The sequence below is a fragment of the Leptosomus discolor genome, chromosome 5 (genome assembly GCF_034619465.1).
Source record: "Leptosomus discolor isolate bLepDis1 chromosome 5, bLepDis1.hap2, whole genome shotgun sequence".
Taxonomy (NCBI): domain Eukaryota; kingdom Metazoa; phylum Chordata; class Aves; order Leptosomiformes; family Leptosomidae; genus Leptosomus; species Leptosomus discolor.
The window spans coordinates 46887347-46901824 of NC_141395.1; the positions used below are offsets into that span (position 1 = coordinate 46887347).

The 14478-nt window shown below is 38.8% G+C and overlaps 1 protein-coding gene across 13 annotated transcripts in view; it reads right to left on the reverse strand.

Annotated features, from left to right (window-relative positions):
* Nucleotides 1-208: 208 nt before the first annotated feature.
* Nucleotides 209-14478, reverse strand: part of EYA1 (EYA transcriptional coactivator and phosphatase 1) — an 83525-nt gene continuing 69255 nt past the window's right edge. For all 13 annotated transcript variants that reach the window (XM_009953201.2, XM_086466174.1, XM_086466176.1 and 10 more), the window contains 6 exons: nt 11563-11621; nt 11204-11364; nt 10885-10999; nt 10457-10578; nt 8399-8499; nt 209-289 (listed from right to left, as the gene is read on the reverse strand). In XM_009953201.2, the coding sequence (XP_009951503.1) occupies nt 209-289; nt 8399-8499; nt 10457-10578; nt 10885-10999; nt 11204-11364; nt 11563-11621 (639 nt within the window). The remainder of the gene's footprint in view (nt 290-8398; nt 8500-10456; nt 10579-10884; nt 11000-11203; nt 11365-11562; nt 11622-14478) is intronic.

A 14478-nucleotide genomic window follows, 5' to 3' on the forward strand; every position in this document is an offset into this window, starting at 1 on the left:
GTTGGACTTGCTGTACCAGAGTCAACAGCTGTTCTGAAGAAATAGACATGCTCCTCTGTTTACTGAAAGGGCAAGGGTTAAGACCAATTGCAGCTGTATGTCAACATGTTGAAATCACAAAGTTCTGTAGTCCAATGCTGACACAAGTCACAGGCATTCCGTCCACAGGCAGAAAGAGGCTCTGAGGTTTCAAAGTGCTGCTGAGCTGCTACAAGTACTCCAGTTCCAAGGCATGGTGAAGGGCCATAAGGTCAGAGTGACTCGAGATTCTCCAAAATGGCATAGCATGCTGTGAACAGTACAGACAACATGTAAAAATAACCCCAAGCATTCTGGTATTTAGACCCACCTATTGTCTTTCACAAGGAGAAGGGAACATTGCAAAGAGAGAAAAAGGTCTTAAAACCTCGAGCCCTTCATGTTTAGCTCCGGTTTCTCTGACCCACTCCCTCAGCATACATTCTCAATAATAGCAAATCTATTTACCAACAGGAACAACAGCAAACTTGTCAGGAGATCATAAGGAAGGGAGGGGAGTTCTCATCTCTTTATGAGAAAAACAGATTTCAGCACGTTGCAGAAGAAAATATTATTTCTAGAAAAAATTAAGAAAAAGAACCTATATATGAAACATGCAGGTAATTTGAGGAAGGGAACAGAACTTGATTTAAAAAAAAAAAAACAAAAAATAAAGGAAGTGAAAGTATTATTTACTATCAAAACATGTTTGTTCCTTGTGGAACTATCCCTGGCAGGTGAGTTAAGAACACAGCCATGGTGATTCAGAATAGCTCATGTGTTGCTCACATCACGTTGAAAGGAATTTTATCCCAGTGGTTTGTATAACATCGCTCATTGTTAGCGCCAATCTTAAGACATCTTTTCCATACAGGGCAATTTTTAAAATAAGTTGGTTTTTTTTTCCCTATTAGCTGTAATAAAACCTGCCTGGAACACAAATAAGACAATACAATGGAGGTCTAGATTTGCAAAGAACCTGAACAAACCAAAACCACAAATACCAGGATAAAGCACACATTACCTCATCCATGAAGGGTAAAAATCTGATTAAGAACTATCTTTATACTCTAAACCAGGGATCATAGTGTCAGCAAGAAATTTTGCATTAAAAAAAAAAAAAAGATAACCATCAGCTTTCATCAGGAAAACATTCCATAAATCCCAGGGAAAAATAGTTTCAATTCAACTATGTACTGAAGGCCAACATGACCATGTTCACCTTTTCATTGGGTGAGCTTGTGTCCTGGCATCTTACGGAGGCAAACCATGAGCAATTTTTTATCACAATAGCTCTGAGTTCCCCAAGCATTTTATCTACAATCTACAAAGGCCTTCTTCATCCTCCTTCAGCACTTCCTGAGTAAATTCCTAATTCTACTGAAATCAGTGGTGAAACTCCATCTCTTCAGATCATCACTTCTGTGCTGACTTTCTTATTTCATCCAGATCTTCTCCTCAAATTTTAAGTTAGAGAACAATTTTGAAAACAATGTGAAACTGTTTCCAGCTGTATGTTTACTGTAAGCCCTGTAATTTTCCTTTATACCTATCTCAGAAGGCAAACACCTTAGCACAGACCCTTTCATAAATTTGTCTTTAGAAGCACAGGTAAACATCTGTCTGTCCGTGTCTAAATAATGATTATTTTTAGAACAATACTGCTTCAATCTGGATAATGTTGTAATGACAAATTGGGTTGAATTTATAGAACAAAGCAGAGATTTTTAAAAGAAACATAACCATGTAAGTTGAGGCAAGTCTCTCTGAAGTCAAATAGCAACTGTTAAATGACAATCAACCGTCACTCTTGCGAGAGTCAGAGAAGATAATACTGAATTAATTAATATTAATAATCAAGACTAAAGAGTTGTATATGATCAGCAAAGGAGGACTGTATGATCAGCAAAGGAGGACTGTAAGGAAGCTGGAAAATGTGCACCCCACGAAGGGCAAGTGTTAGCAAGGACAGTTGCACAATTAGAGGGACTACAGAGCAAAGCAGATGGCACTGAGCACCCAGTGCCCAGGTTTCAGGGTTTTCAGAATAGCTCTAGTCTGCCCTTGTGGAAAAAGTACCCATTAGCAGCTGCATAGCATTTAGTGAGCACTTGGACAAGATACTGTTCTTTAGTTCTATCCAAAAGATGTGCTCTACTTCACCCCTAAAACCAGTCCAGGATGCTTATCAAAGTATAGTGAGGATGAATGAATGGAAGGTCTGCTTTGATATGACACTCCTGATCTGAATTAAAATGTAGTATTGATGCACCAACAGATGCCCACATTCAGAGTATGCCTAGCTTTTAGAGCAAAGAAATTTTTTCAGGAAGAAAATTAAACGACCCACAAGGAAGCACCATTGAAAGAGTTTCTGTTCTGCTTCACTTTACTCTAGATTGTTACAAATCTTGAGAATCTCAGCTTGAAGACAAATGCATGAGCAATAGATGCTTATGGAGAGAACAAACCAACCAACCAAAATAATTCAGAGACAATTGAGATGTTGTTTGAAAAAACACTTATGATATTTCCAAAACACAGATTAATCCTTTCCTTAAGAAGGAAGTGTTAAAGACTGACTATGACACCTACTATTTCTACATCTTCAATCTAGACCTCCATTGTATTGTCCCTATGCTCCACCAGCAACAGAAACTAGATGCAACTAGCTCACTCAGTTACAACTCCATGTCCCAGTGTCTTCCCTGTTACACCATACAGACAGTCTATCCTCTGAGCCCTGTCAGGTCAGACACTTTCCAAATCAAATCTTTCCTAAAGATTCATTTCTCGCACCATGTTCAGGAATTGAAACAGCAACAGCAAAACAAAATAAACATTCCTAATCATGCTGTTCTCTGGACTCTCCAAAAGCTTCTGTGCACCTATCTCTTATTTAGGCTGCCAGATCTTCCTGGCAGAATTTTTAACATCTGATAGGGGTATTACATCAAGGACAACTGGGCACAAGTTCGTGCTTGCAGCAGGTCTGTGAAGTGTTTGCCAGCTGATTGCACTTGGCCGGTGGCGTGGTGGAGTTTGGTGGACACCTGCCTTTGCGTAGTGTCTCTGCAGAAGCCAAGAGTCAATGATATGGATGCCCTCCAAGATCATACAGCAAACTAATGAATAGGGAGAATTGTAGTAATAAATTCTTGGCTTCCAGCTCCCACTTCATGCAGCTCCAGCATTATACTGCTTCCCTAGTAACAACCTCAGCATCACAGAGTGTACACACACCAGGCAGCCAGGGCAGCTAAAAAAACCTGATTAATTTAACAGAAGGTTGAGCTTCTGCTAAATCAAATCACAGTGATTCTTGCTAGATGTCCATATGCAATATTGAGTTTTGGATTGCCCTCAGCTGTTTATGGTCAGATTTTAAACTAAAATTTAATGGGTCATTATTTTGGCTGTATCTTTCTATTTCAAATTCACGTAAGTGTCCTCTGTTGTGAGTATACCTCCATTTATTCCACGTAGTTACAGGAGTGAGGTGTGGAATGATTCTGGAGAGTCCCATGAAAACAAAGAGGTTGTGTAAACCTCAGGATTATAATTATTTTCAGTTCTCCCGCATATAGGTCAAAAGACCAGCAGCACACTCCCAAGAAATAAAGCACGCCAGGAACGCGGTGGTTGCATGGGGCTGGAATCTGCGCCGGTGCTCTCTGCATGGATGAATGGGGCCGATTCAGATCTCTATCAGTCTGATCCTTCGGCACAGCCTTCATAGCTAACAGGAGGGGAAACAAACCTGAGATAGATCTATCTACATATCTATATGTATATGTTTGTGTACATATATAGTCTCACACAAATATGCGTCCATACACATGCATGTGTGTTCATGGGTCATACACAGTAATTTTCACCTCATCTAAGACAACAAATGATTGTACAAAACTAAAACTTTTAAAGTAACAAAATTACCATAGAAAACCTTATACATTATTCCTATATTAACATGACCCATTTATCCACAACTATTCAGCCCTATCAAAAGTGGCAACACACTCGAGACAGAAGTATATTTTCTCCTACCAAATGACTAGGCAAGAGTTTCTTTGTATATATATTTACTAAATATTGCCTTTAGAAAGCCATCCCAGCCAACACAGCACACATGTCCTGTAGAACACGTGTCTTCTATTCTAAGCACACTGAAAAATGCGACTATCTCATTTGCTGCTGTGGGAGAACAGATGACAAATGCTAACCGCTAATAAATAGGCGATGTAACTGGATGCATTAGTATCTCATGAAATTACAAGAAAGACTTCATTATTGTGTATTGGAGGAATGTCCACCTAGACTAGCAGTAAAGCAATGATTTTGTGTACTATTTCAATATCTTCCAAGTACATATGAAGCTTTTGTCTTTTAAAAACAAATTGTTTTGTAGATGATACTTGGTAATAAATAAATTTATGAACTTTTTAATTATTTAATTTTTATGACATTTGAGATGAAATATGGTGGCAAAAGTTTGATTTTGGTTTTGGTGTAAAAAGCACAAAAATTTAAATTATTAAGTTAGTAAATTTAATAACTATAATATTATTAAATGACCTAAAATATTAAGGTGTTTTATTTCTGAAACAGAAGCACTATTAGTTCTTAGCATATATTTACTATAAGAACAAAACTTCAACTATTGTATTTGACAAAATAAAATGTTTCTCTTAATACACGTGCAAAACAAGACCATTTTTTAACAGCAATACCGAAAAGTGCAGACTATCCACCTTCCCTTAAATGAATACATATTTATACAAAAACCTTACTCCTGAGAATTGTGACAGATTTGAATAGAACACTCATCAGTTTCTATCATCTTTCACAGTATTTTTGTTCTGTTCCTGCCAGATGTGCTAAGCGGTTGCCTTTACTTCCTACCCCAAACCGGACCAGCACAGTGTGACTGTGAGCTTAAAAGCAGTGGCATATTGGATACCCATTTATATTCTATTTATTGCTCCACAAAGATTTATGATTTTTCCTCCCAATTTCCCTCCAAGGCAGCATGACCGTTTTGGAGACAAAGGGAGAAGCCAATTTGCCCAGGCTCTCCCGAATCACCTGATGTAAAATCCAGCTCCTCAGTGCAGAGAGCCCCCTCCTTTGTCTCCTCTCACAAATTAGAAATCCTTTGGAGGATTCTGCTAAGTAGAAAAACTCAGGCATCGGGGGTTTTTTCTGCCTTCTTATGAGTACTTCTCGACTGTGTCTCCAAAGGCAAAAGATGAGCTCAAGCAAACCAAACCAAACCACAACACAACTAAACAAAACACAAAACAAAGCAAAGCAAAACAAAACAAAAAACAAAACACAAAACAAAGCAAAGCAAAGCAAAACAAAACACAAAACAAAACAAAACAAAATGCCAAGACAATGGAGTCTGTGGCAGAAAACCCCAGAAACCGATTCTGCGAAGAGCTGTGTGGTGGTGGCACTCAGATGTGGTGGCTCTGACCCACATGGCACCCGCCTGATGCCCATGGACATCCCGAGCACCCCTCAGATCTCACACCTGCTTCTCTTTCCCCTCCTCTCCCTCGTTTCCAGGGGAAGCTGATCTGAAGGTAGCAACCTCCCCGTGAACCCTGGCGTTACAGCTGAGCCGTCTGGTTGCTGAACTGAAGAGTATGATTATTCCTCAGTCTGCAACGCAAACGTCCCCAGAATTTTAATCATCTTATAAAATATTTTGCTGGACATGACAGCTGAACAAAGGTGTTGATACCATGGCTTGTCCCGTGCGATGTGAAATTAAGAGCATGCACTTGCCTCAGTGTACTGTATCTATTTTCATCAATCAAAAGAGGCATTTTATGAAAAAACAGTCTCTCCTAAAAATGTTTCTCAATAATCTTTTAAACGGTACTAAAAAGTTTCTATTGTTGAATTTTTACAATAGTGACGATAATAAAAAGATTTGAAATGTGTCCTTTATTTTCTTACTGTTGTATTGACTCAGGATTTTCTGGGAATGAAGGACATAAATTAAAATCTTGTTTTATGGTGAAGTAACTGATAAATTATTGGTAAATTATTTTTAATAGCAAACTTTAACTTTCTTATGGCCTAAGCTGGAAGTTCAGCTCTTTTCACTAAACAAACACAGAAGAAAAAATCTCTCAAATTAAATAGGTTTGATTTTATATGCTTACTTAAAATACTCATTATAGTTTACATATAGTCAATGAAGTGCTACTTAAAGAAGGGTGTACTGTTTATGCTTCAAGAGTGTAAAGAAACATACATATTCTATGGGCTTCACCACAGGCCAAACCCCTTCAGCAAAGTGCTGTGCAAAGGGATAGCACAAAAGCTGTCCCTGCCCTGAGGATATCACAAATCCCAACGTGTTGATGGGAAGGAGAGTCGGGAGGAACCAGCTAAGAAGGTTCAGGGGATAAGCAATGCAAAGGGGTACATCATGGGGCAGTTATGCCACTTTGAATTGATGGGCTTTGGGTGCCTTTGTGGGGGTAAATTGTCTTCTATTGTGTTTACACATTCCAGACAACGTCTAGGCTTTTAGTTTTCTAATACAGAGATACCATTTATTCCTTAGACAGGGCACACGTCTCTACACTGAAGCACAGTACACACTAGGCTGCATTCCCATGCTTGTTCCTCCTGATAACCTTAAAAGCAACCTGAGGTGCAGATAACCAAAAAGGCATCATCTGGGTTTGGAGTAGCTCCTTGTTCCACAAGGCACTGTGTGGTCCTTGCTCTTGCAGGATGCAAGGGCCAAAACTTAAGAGGCAAATCCTGCTTTCACAGTGTGAAATGGTGACTTCTTTTTGCAGTGGAGTAAGAGGCATTTTCCTTAATCAAATTAATACTTTCAGCAGAAAGGCAGGTCTGCTGGTCTACTTATTGACTTCTCTGGCATTGCTGCAGCAGATAATTTAATCCAGAGCATCTAACATGCTTTGAATCTGAAAATTCCTTCCACCAAGAAAGAATACACAGAAGTAATGGCACAAAGGAACTTTCTATACTGCTACTCCTCTTAGCAACTGGAAAGGCTTTTTTTTATGCTTTTCTGAATCATGTTTCCTGTTGAAAAAAGCATTGAATTAGATAATGTTACCAAAAGGACTACTCCTGCCATTATCATATACAACACTATTTCACCGAGCAACAGAAAAGGAACAAAGAGAAGAATTCCCTGCCCCCCCTACCCCGATCTTAAATGCAGCTTTTAAAATGTAATCATTTACAGCGGGAAAACATTTCTCCACAAAGATGAAAGGCATTTCTGAAGGAGAAAGGAGCAAACTGTTCCCGTCAGTCCGCCAAAGGGACATATGAAACTGAGACTCTGCGAAGGGCCAGGACAAGCCGGGAACCTACCCGCAATGCTTCGGGGGCACAAAACCCACATTTCATGAAGCAAGACCAGTCAATGGTTGTTAAAACACCATGCGGACTAATTAGTTTCACTTCTCCAATTTGGAAAGTTACAGTGGAAACAGATACGGAAGTACCACAGAGAGTTTCATGGTAAAAAAGCAGCTGTGCAAAAGCAATTTACCTGTAAAGGGAAGCAAAACCAGAAATGCCCTTTTTCCTATTCCTTCTCCTATTGTTCAAATAGCCAAAATTATGCCTCATTCCTCCAAGCAAAGAGTCTGTATCTGCTGTACTTGGGTAGAATGGCAAGGTTAGGAATGCTACTGATTGTCAGTGGGAAGTACTGCTTTTTATTGAGCTTACTCCACACTAGGGAAAAAAAAAAAAGTGAGTTTTTCCCTTCTTCACAGAGGAAAGCAAAAAGTAATAAAGACATAGTCAAATAGTATCCTCTGCCCAGTTAACTGAGGTTATGAATGCAGGACAAGCCACAAGTAGTTACCTGAACACAGAATTCAAAAGTCAAAAATGTCAAAAGACAAACAAGAAAACTGAAATTTATGTATACCCACTCCAGTCCTACATAACTTTTCAAGGGGCGACATATACATATTTCATATACGTATTCCACATAGTCAAATAGCACACTGCCTTTGATCACTAAGAAATGCCATTTTTTGCTTATATTCATAATATCCTATGTGATATTTTGGGATGCCAGTGAAAACAGAACTATTAGTTCTTGGCACAAAAGCCAGGGTCCATTTTCTGGCTCCTTTTTGAAATACGTCAAACATACATAGCTAGCTTAATGTGTCTTTTGGAGAACAGCAGGGCGCATCATTATCTACAGTTTAATGTGGCTTTCTACGAGATATGGTCAAAACATATTTCATAAAGCAAAGACAGAAAACCCAAATGTCAATGCACGCTGTCCCATGTTGAAGAAAAAACAATTTTGCTTTCAGACGCTTGAAATCAAACCACACTGAAAAAGGGCCATTACCTTTTTTGCACCTTGCTCTTCTTCGACACCATCCCCTATAACAACATACACTACTTTTCTTCCAAATCTTTGAATTATTCGCTCAAAACAACTTTCCTTTCCTGAAAGAAAAAGATCAGACTATTCAGAATGGATGGTGATGGGATGACACCAAATAATCACTTTTTAGCCTGGATGTCCCCAGCACTTTGAATACATAATTAGAGCTATTGGGAGAGAAGATCCTCTCCCGCAGGATGGTGTACCAAGGCCGATTGCAGCTTTACTTCCACCACAGCAGCTGACAGGCAACCTTCAAATCTGCTCCGTGAGGTCCCTTAGTACACACGCCATGGTAGCCCCATAGAGGACTAGAGGTCCACAACATCACCTTTCTTGTCTCCTTCCCTAATCTGAGACAGGTTTCAGGGGGAATTTCCCTACTAAGAGAATTCTCTACAGGCTGTTTACAGCCAGTATCCTGAACTGAGCAAATTGATTGAATCTGAGTTGAAATTCTAGCTTTTTCTCCACAACCTGTGACAAGATTAATCACAGCTCCTGAAACAGTAGTATCCTGACTTAGAAGGTCACCCAAAAGATTTAGATTTAAATGCCTGTAATCCAATACACGGGCAAGGTCCTTGATCCTGCACTGGGATCCATTAATGTGGCTCATTACTTCACTGCACAGACATAGGGACATGATCCCAGCGCTCCAGTCCTACACATAGGTACCCATACTGGGAAGCTTCAGGTAGTGCTACTGGGAAGCCAGAAAGAAAGTAAACGCTTATAGTTGAGTTTTCTCAAATGTCCCCATTCTGAAAGACTACTTCAGTGTGGTCATGGTACATGCTTACCTGTGTATCTACAACAACCAATGGGAAAAACTGTGTTTTTCAAAATAGTTATTTCAGCTACAGAACAATACCAGCATAAGAACAAAGAGGCTGGAAATTAAAAAAAGGTTTCTAGCTAACAGAGAAGCCAAACTACTCAATTGCACCCTTTAACAACAGCGCCAGGCATAAGAAACCCCTCACGCTAACTAGGTTGAAATGGTGCTTGGAAATTATGAATTGTGTCATGTTACAAAAATCTCATGATTTCTTGTGACAGTCAGTGACTGAACACAGTTTTCCAAAAATACCCTTCTGTCCTGTGGACATGAAGTCACAAGTGAATATTTATTAAAATATGTTTTAATTAAAATGTGTATTTAAAGTATTATAATTCAAAGCTTTAATTTACTTTAAAGTTTTGACAGATGGTACCATAACATTTCTATGTTCTACATAAAACTCTCAACCAAGTGTTTTCAAAAAAAAACAAAACCAAACAAAAATAACCCACCATTTTTTCTCAGCCATTTGAGCTTCCTGTATTATAGATACTTAAGAACACATGAAAAATGTTTTCATGTAGCCTACAATTTTGAGGAATCTGAGACAGAACAGATATGTCATAATCACGTTAAAAACTACAAGCACCATTGCCATCTGGTCCTACGTACTTCTACATGCTCAGAATAACATCTTTTATATTGAACCAGAAACAGAAATAAACATTTGCCCGGCTGAAGCTTATTACAGTCAGTATGAATGAACTTAAATAATTACATTCTGCAGCAAAACATTCTCGCTTCTAGTAAACTTTTTACCAAAATTTGCTCCAGAGCCCATGAAAACAAATGGAGCCAGGGCTTACCTTTACAGAATTTCCTCTGCTAATCTGGGAAGACTTCAGTGTTCTGTACCCATAGCCTACCAAAAAGCCTTCTTGACTGCTACATAGCCTCATATTTTTGAGAAATGATGACAAAAAAGCAATTATATTTCATCTTAACAGAGGCTGCATGAGCATTAATAGAGCTATAAGAAGCTTTCTGTGCTGGATCATGACAAACATTTGAAAAGCATCTTTAGGATATTTTAGCATGGGAAATGTTTCATGAGCTCAAGTATTCCTAATCTCTGTATTTGCTACAGTGGATGCACATAAGAAATATAGACTACAGTATCTTTTTATTTAGAATTACAGCTTCAAATGTATCAAAACATTACAAAAACAGCTCACCTATTTTAGTTGCACTGTAAATATTCTCTATGGGAAATACAACCCCTAGTCCATACAACAAGACTTTTGCCAGAGCTGGAATTAGCTGAGTAGTTGTTACGAGAATGTTCACACAGTTTGTCCTATGGAAGAGAAAATGCAAACATCCTTTTTTAACAAAGCAAAGCAGAACGAAACAAAACAAGACAAAAGAAGGAAAACCTTATCCCTCCCATCAGAACCCCTCGCTATTATTATTGCCACTTACAAAGAAAGTTTTTTTTTCCACCGTAAGGAAAGCAAGATAGAGTGCCATGGTGAGACTGGAACAAGGAATGAGAAGAAGGTCCTCCAAGTTCAGCGTTTTGCCCACCAGACCAGGCAGCCTCTTCTAGATCATCCACAGATATCCTAAAGTTGCCTAACTACCCCATACTCTTTGAACTCACCTCGAATGAATGAGGGTGAGTGCTTTCAGTGCAAGTGTTAGCCAAGAATCTGTCAAAGCTTCAATTTCTGCTCTTAGTTGTAACCAAGCCTCTCTTTTTGCTGGACCAAGAAGACCTGCGGAGTAGATAAGGGCATGTCTGCATGGAAATTAAGTAATGTTCTGTCATTTTCCTTTGCTTTCATTAGCTCAGAGACAATTTTCCACACACCACAAACAGCTCACTAAATGTTACCATGTTAAAAAAGGAACAGAAACCAAAAGTTCTTCCCTTTTACCACTTCTAATCTGTATCTGTTACATACTGCAAAGTCACTTGCCTCCGACATTATTTTTGTAGGTATTATATATTTCTTTTACTCGTCTGTAGCGGAAAGCCAATTTTCGCATCCAGTCCACTCCTCCGCGCACCCCCGTTGCGAGGCATAAGTTCGCACTGGTGGCGGCCGCGGGAAAACCGTCTGTTCCAAAGTTATAGGTGCTAGTCAGAGAAAAGAAAACCCCCAGATTAACAAAAGGCAATAGGCTACATTCAGCCACCAGCCACTCACTTTGCTGGGTTGCAAGGGCTAAGACAGCTAAAAAAGAGAGTGGGCTACTGTAAGCATTACAGCAGTTCATCGCTTTCCCATGAAGGAACTTGCAAAGCAACACTTTATCTTGTTCAGTTCTCTTGTACCTTAAATCCTGACCGTTGTCATCTGAAGACACATCATCAATGTGAACCTGGTCGCACTCCTAAGGTGACAGAAAGACTTTATAAATTTTCTTGATGTTGCAAACCTCAAAAATAAAGCTATTAAAAAAAACTATGAACAATCTACTCATCAGGGATATTTTTAATTGTGGAAATCAGTAGATGGCAGTCTTGTTAAAACAACTATTTTACCTATTCCTTGTGCTCATTTCTTAGAATACATGCAGACCATCATTAGCTACTACTGTTAAATGGCTTTCCAAAAACACATTTTTGTGTTTAGAAAGGAAAGTGGTTAAAAACAATTAGCATATGTGTTCCATAAACGTTCTTGTAGCCTTTCAGGTACCTAAAAACATCATGCTGCTCAAAGCTGATTCAGTCAGTGCATAAGTGTAACTGAAACCAGACATTTTGGTAAATGTAACATATTAGAAAAATTAAACCTGATGCTAACCGCCAATGAAATTATGACCTCTGATTGCTGTTGAGCCACACACCAACACAGCCTGAGGCCAGTGTTTCAGAGGAGTGCAGACGAAAAATCTGTTCCTAGTTTGCCATTCATTTGAGAGTTGTGAGTTTCCTTCTCTCTCTTTGGTCTTAGTGCATGAAATCAGCATGCAAAAAAAATCTGATCAGAAATAGGCAAATCAAAGTATCTTTCTCCAGCGACTTGTACGCGAACTAACAGGGCACATTCATAATTAGCTTAGTCCATCACTAAATCAAAAATCATAACACATATTGTTTATCCACCAAAAAAACATTAGAACATTACTACTAACAATTTAACTTTTGGCAGGAAAACAAACAAACCTCTGGCACTCCAGATCAATCTCAATTCAATGCTTGAAACAATAATGGATTTCAATTATTTTAATAATTTCCTCTTCTCTCTCTTAATGTGAAGCCCTATAACAAGCATGTTCTATTTTAAACATGAAAATATTGCAATACCTTATTTTTATGTTACTGCTTTCCTCTGAACAAATTTTTCTCTCTCCATGGATTTGTGAGGAAGGGAGGGAAGATAGAAGTGGAAAGAAACTCAAACCAGCTGTTCCCTAACAGAATTAAAATCATGACCCTCAACCCTTTTTCTAAAACATCTATTTTCCAGCCAACCCTCTCCCAGCAAGCAGCAAGCTCCAAGGAGGAAAAGACTTTGACCCTGTAACCTTCTTCTCCTCTCCTGAGGTCAACAACCTCAGATAAGAAAAAAGCTGAAGTCTATTCGGCCTCACATGATGGCTGTGGTCTCCAGTTTTTTAAAAACTAAGTCTATGAAAAATATCTCAGAAACTTTTCAAATGTTCTGAGGAACAAGGTGTGGTCTTTCACACTTGTACAACATGTTCTTATTCTGTAATACATACTCTTTCATATTTTACACATAGGTAGCCTGTGCTAGAGAGAGAGGTAAGAGCGACAATCAGCACAGGAAAGACAATACTACATTTGCTCATATTTAACCACCATATAGTGAATTTCCTCCTCAGACAGACAAAATATATTAGATGTACACAGATGAAACTACAAGTGTGAACATATGTTGCCAGGTTGCCAGGCTTTGAAAATCATCTTGGCTAAAAAAAAGCCAGAAGCTTCTTCAGCAAGTTATCAAATTCACAGAAACTAAGGTTTTTTTTTAAAAAACTGGAAGGAACTGTCCATCCAAATGCCTACAAAGCTAATGATTCAAATATGAACTGAGTGTAAGCTAATGAGGGGGACACCCTCCTGAATCCACAAGTTTCCTACTGTAGTTGCTCTTCCACTGCTCAGTGACTTCTCAAAGTCTCCACGGAGAGAAAACTTAAGCCTGAGTTGTCAATGTAGCAGTGAAAACTATCAAGTCAATAGTCTCCTTTCCCAGCCTGGAAAACATGAATGACAACTGGAACAAGTTGCTGGAGAAGAGGATTCAAAATAGAAATCTGGGAAAAAGAAAGGGTTTTTTAGTAACCACAAAATTAAAGGAAGAAGTAGAAGATAGCTTCTCAGAGGAGCAGTTGAAAGAAGGAATAATTCAATAGCCTTCCAAATTCAACACTCTCAGGCAGGAAAGATGACACCACTACATCTTAGATCCCACAATTAGAGAGGACCTGAGGACTTGGAATTTTAATTTATGCTGCAAGGTGTTGGGACCATCACAAGCCCTGGGACATCACAGACATTCTCCGCTTTTGTCTAACTGCATGGTAGGTAGAAAGTGAGAACTGAAATGACACATTAGAAGTAGAAACCATGGTATTGAAAGAAAGAGGGATTCTGGAGAGAAAAACCCAGAAAAGAAATCAGAGACTAAAAACTGGTGGGGGAAAGATATAGAAACAGTGTCAAGAAAGTAAGCAAATTAAAGAAAAGGTCACGAACATTACTAATTTCAGGTGAAATGCTGGATATAATAGAGAGAGATAGTGTCCTCTTTTGTCAGGAATAAAAGAAGAAAAAAGTAAAGTCAGGAAGGAATGAAGCAAAATTCAAGCAGAAGAGATACGTGTTATAATTTGGAAAGGATTAAAGACTCATGTGATTGACACTACGTTACAGGCAAAGGAAGGTCACAAACAGTGCATGACTGTTTTGCTCCTGTTGAGTGGCAGGACACAGCTTTGAGGCTAAACGCAAGCTTTGAGTGCCAGGTATTTTTTCATGCTGTCTAGCTGACTTGGACTTCGGACTAATGAGTGATGGGTGCATTCTTCAACCCCTTAACATGGGAAGGAAAAACACCCATTTAGCAATTACTCTTTTAGCAGTAAAGTTATTTAGGAATACATCATCAAAGAAGCCAATTTACCTGCCCACCATTAATTGATCTGGTCCAACCTTCCTTCAGAACACTTTGTTTTCACCTGCTTGCGGTGTGTGGAGCATTTTGTTTATGGG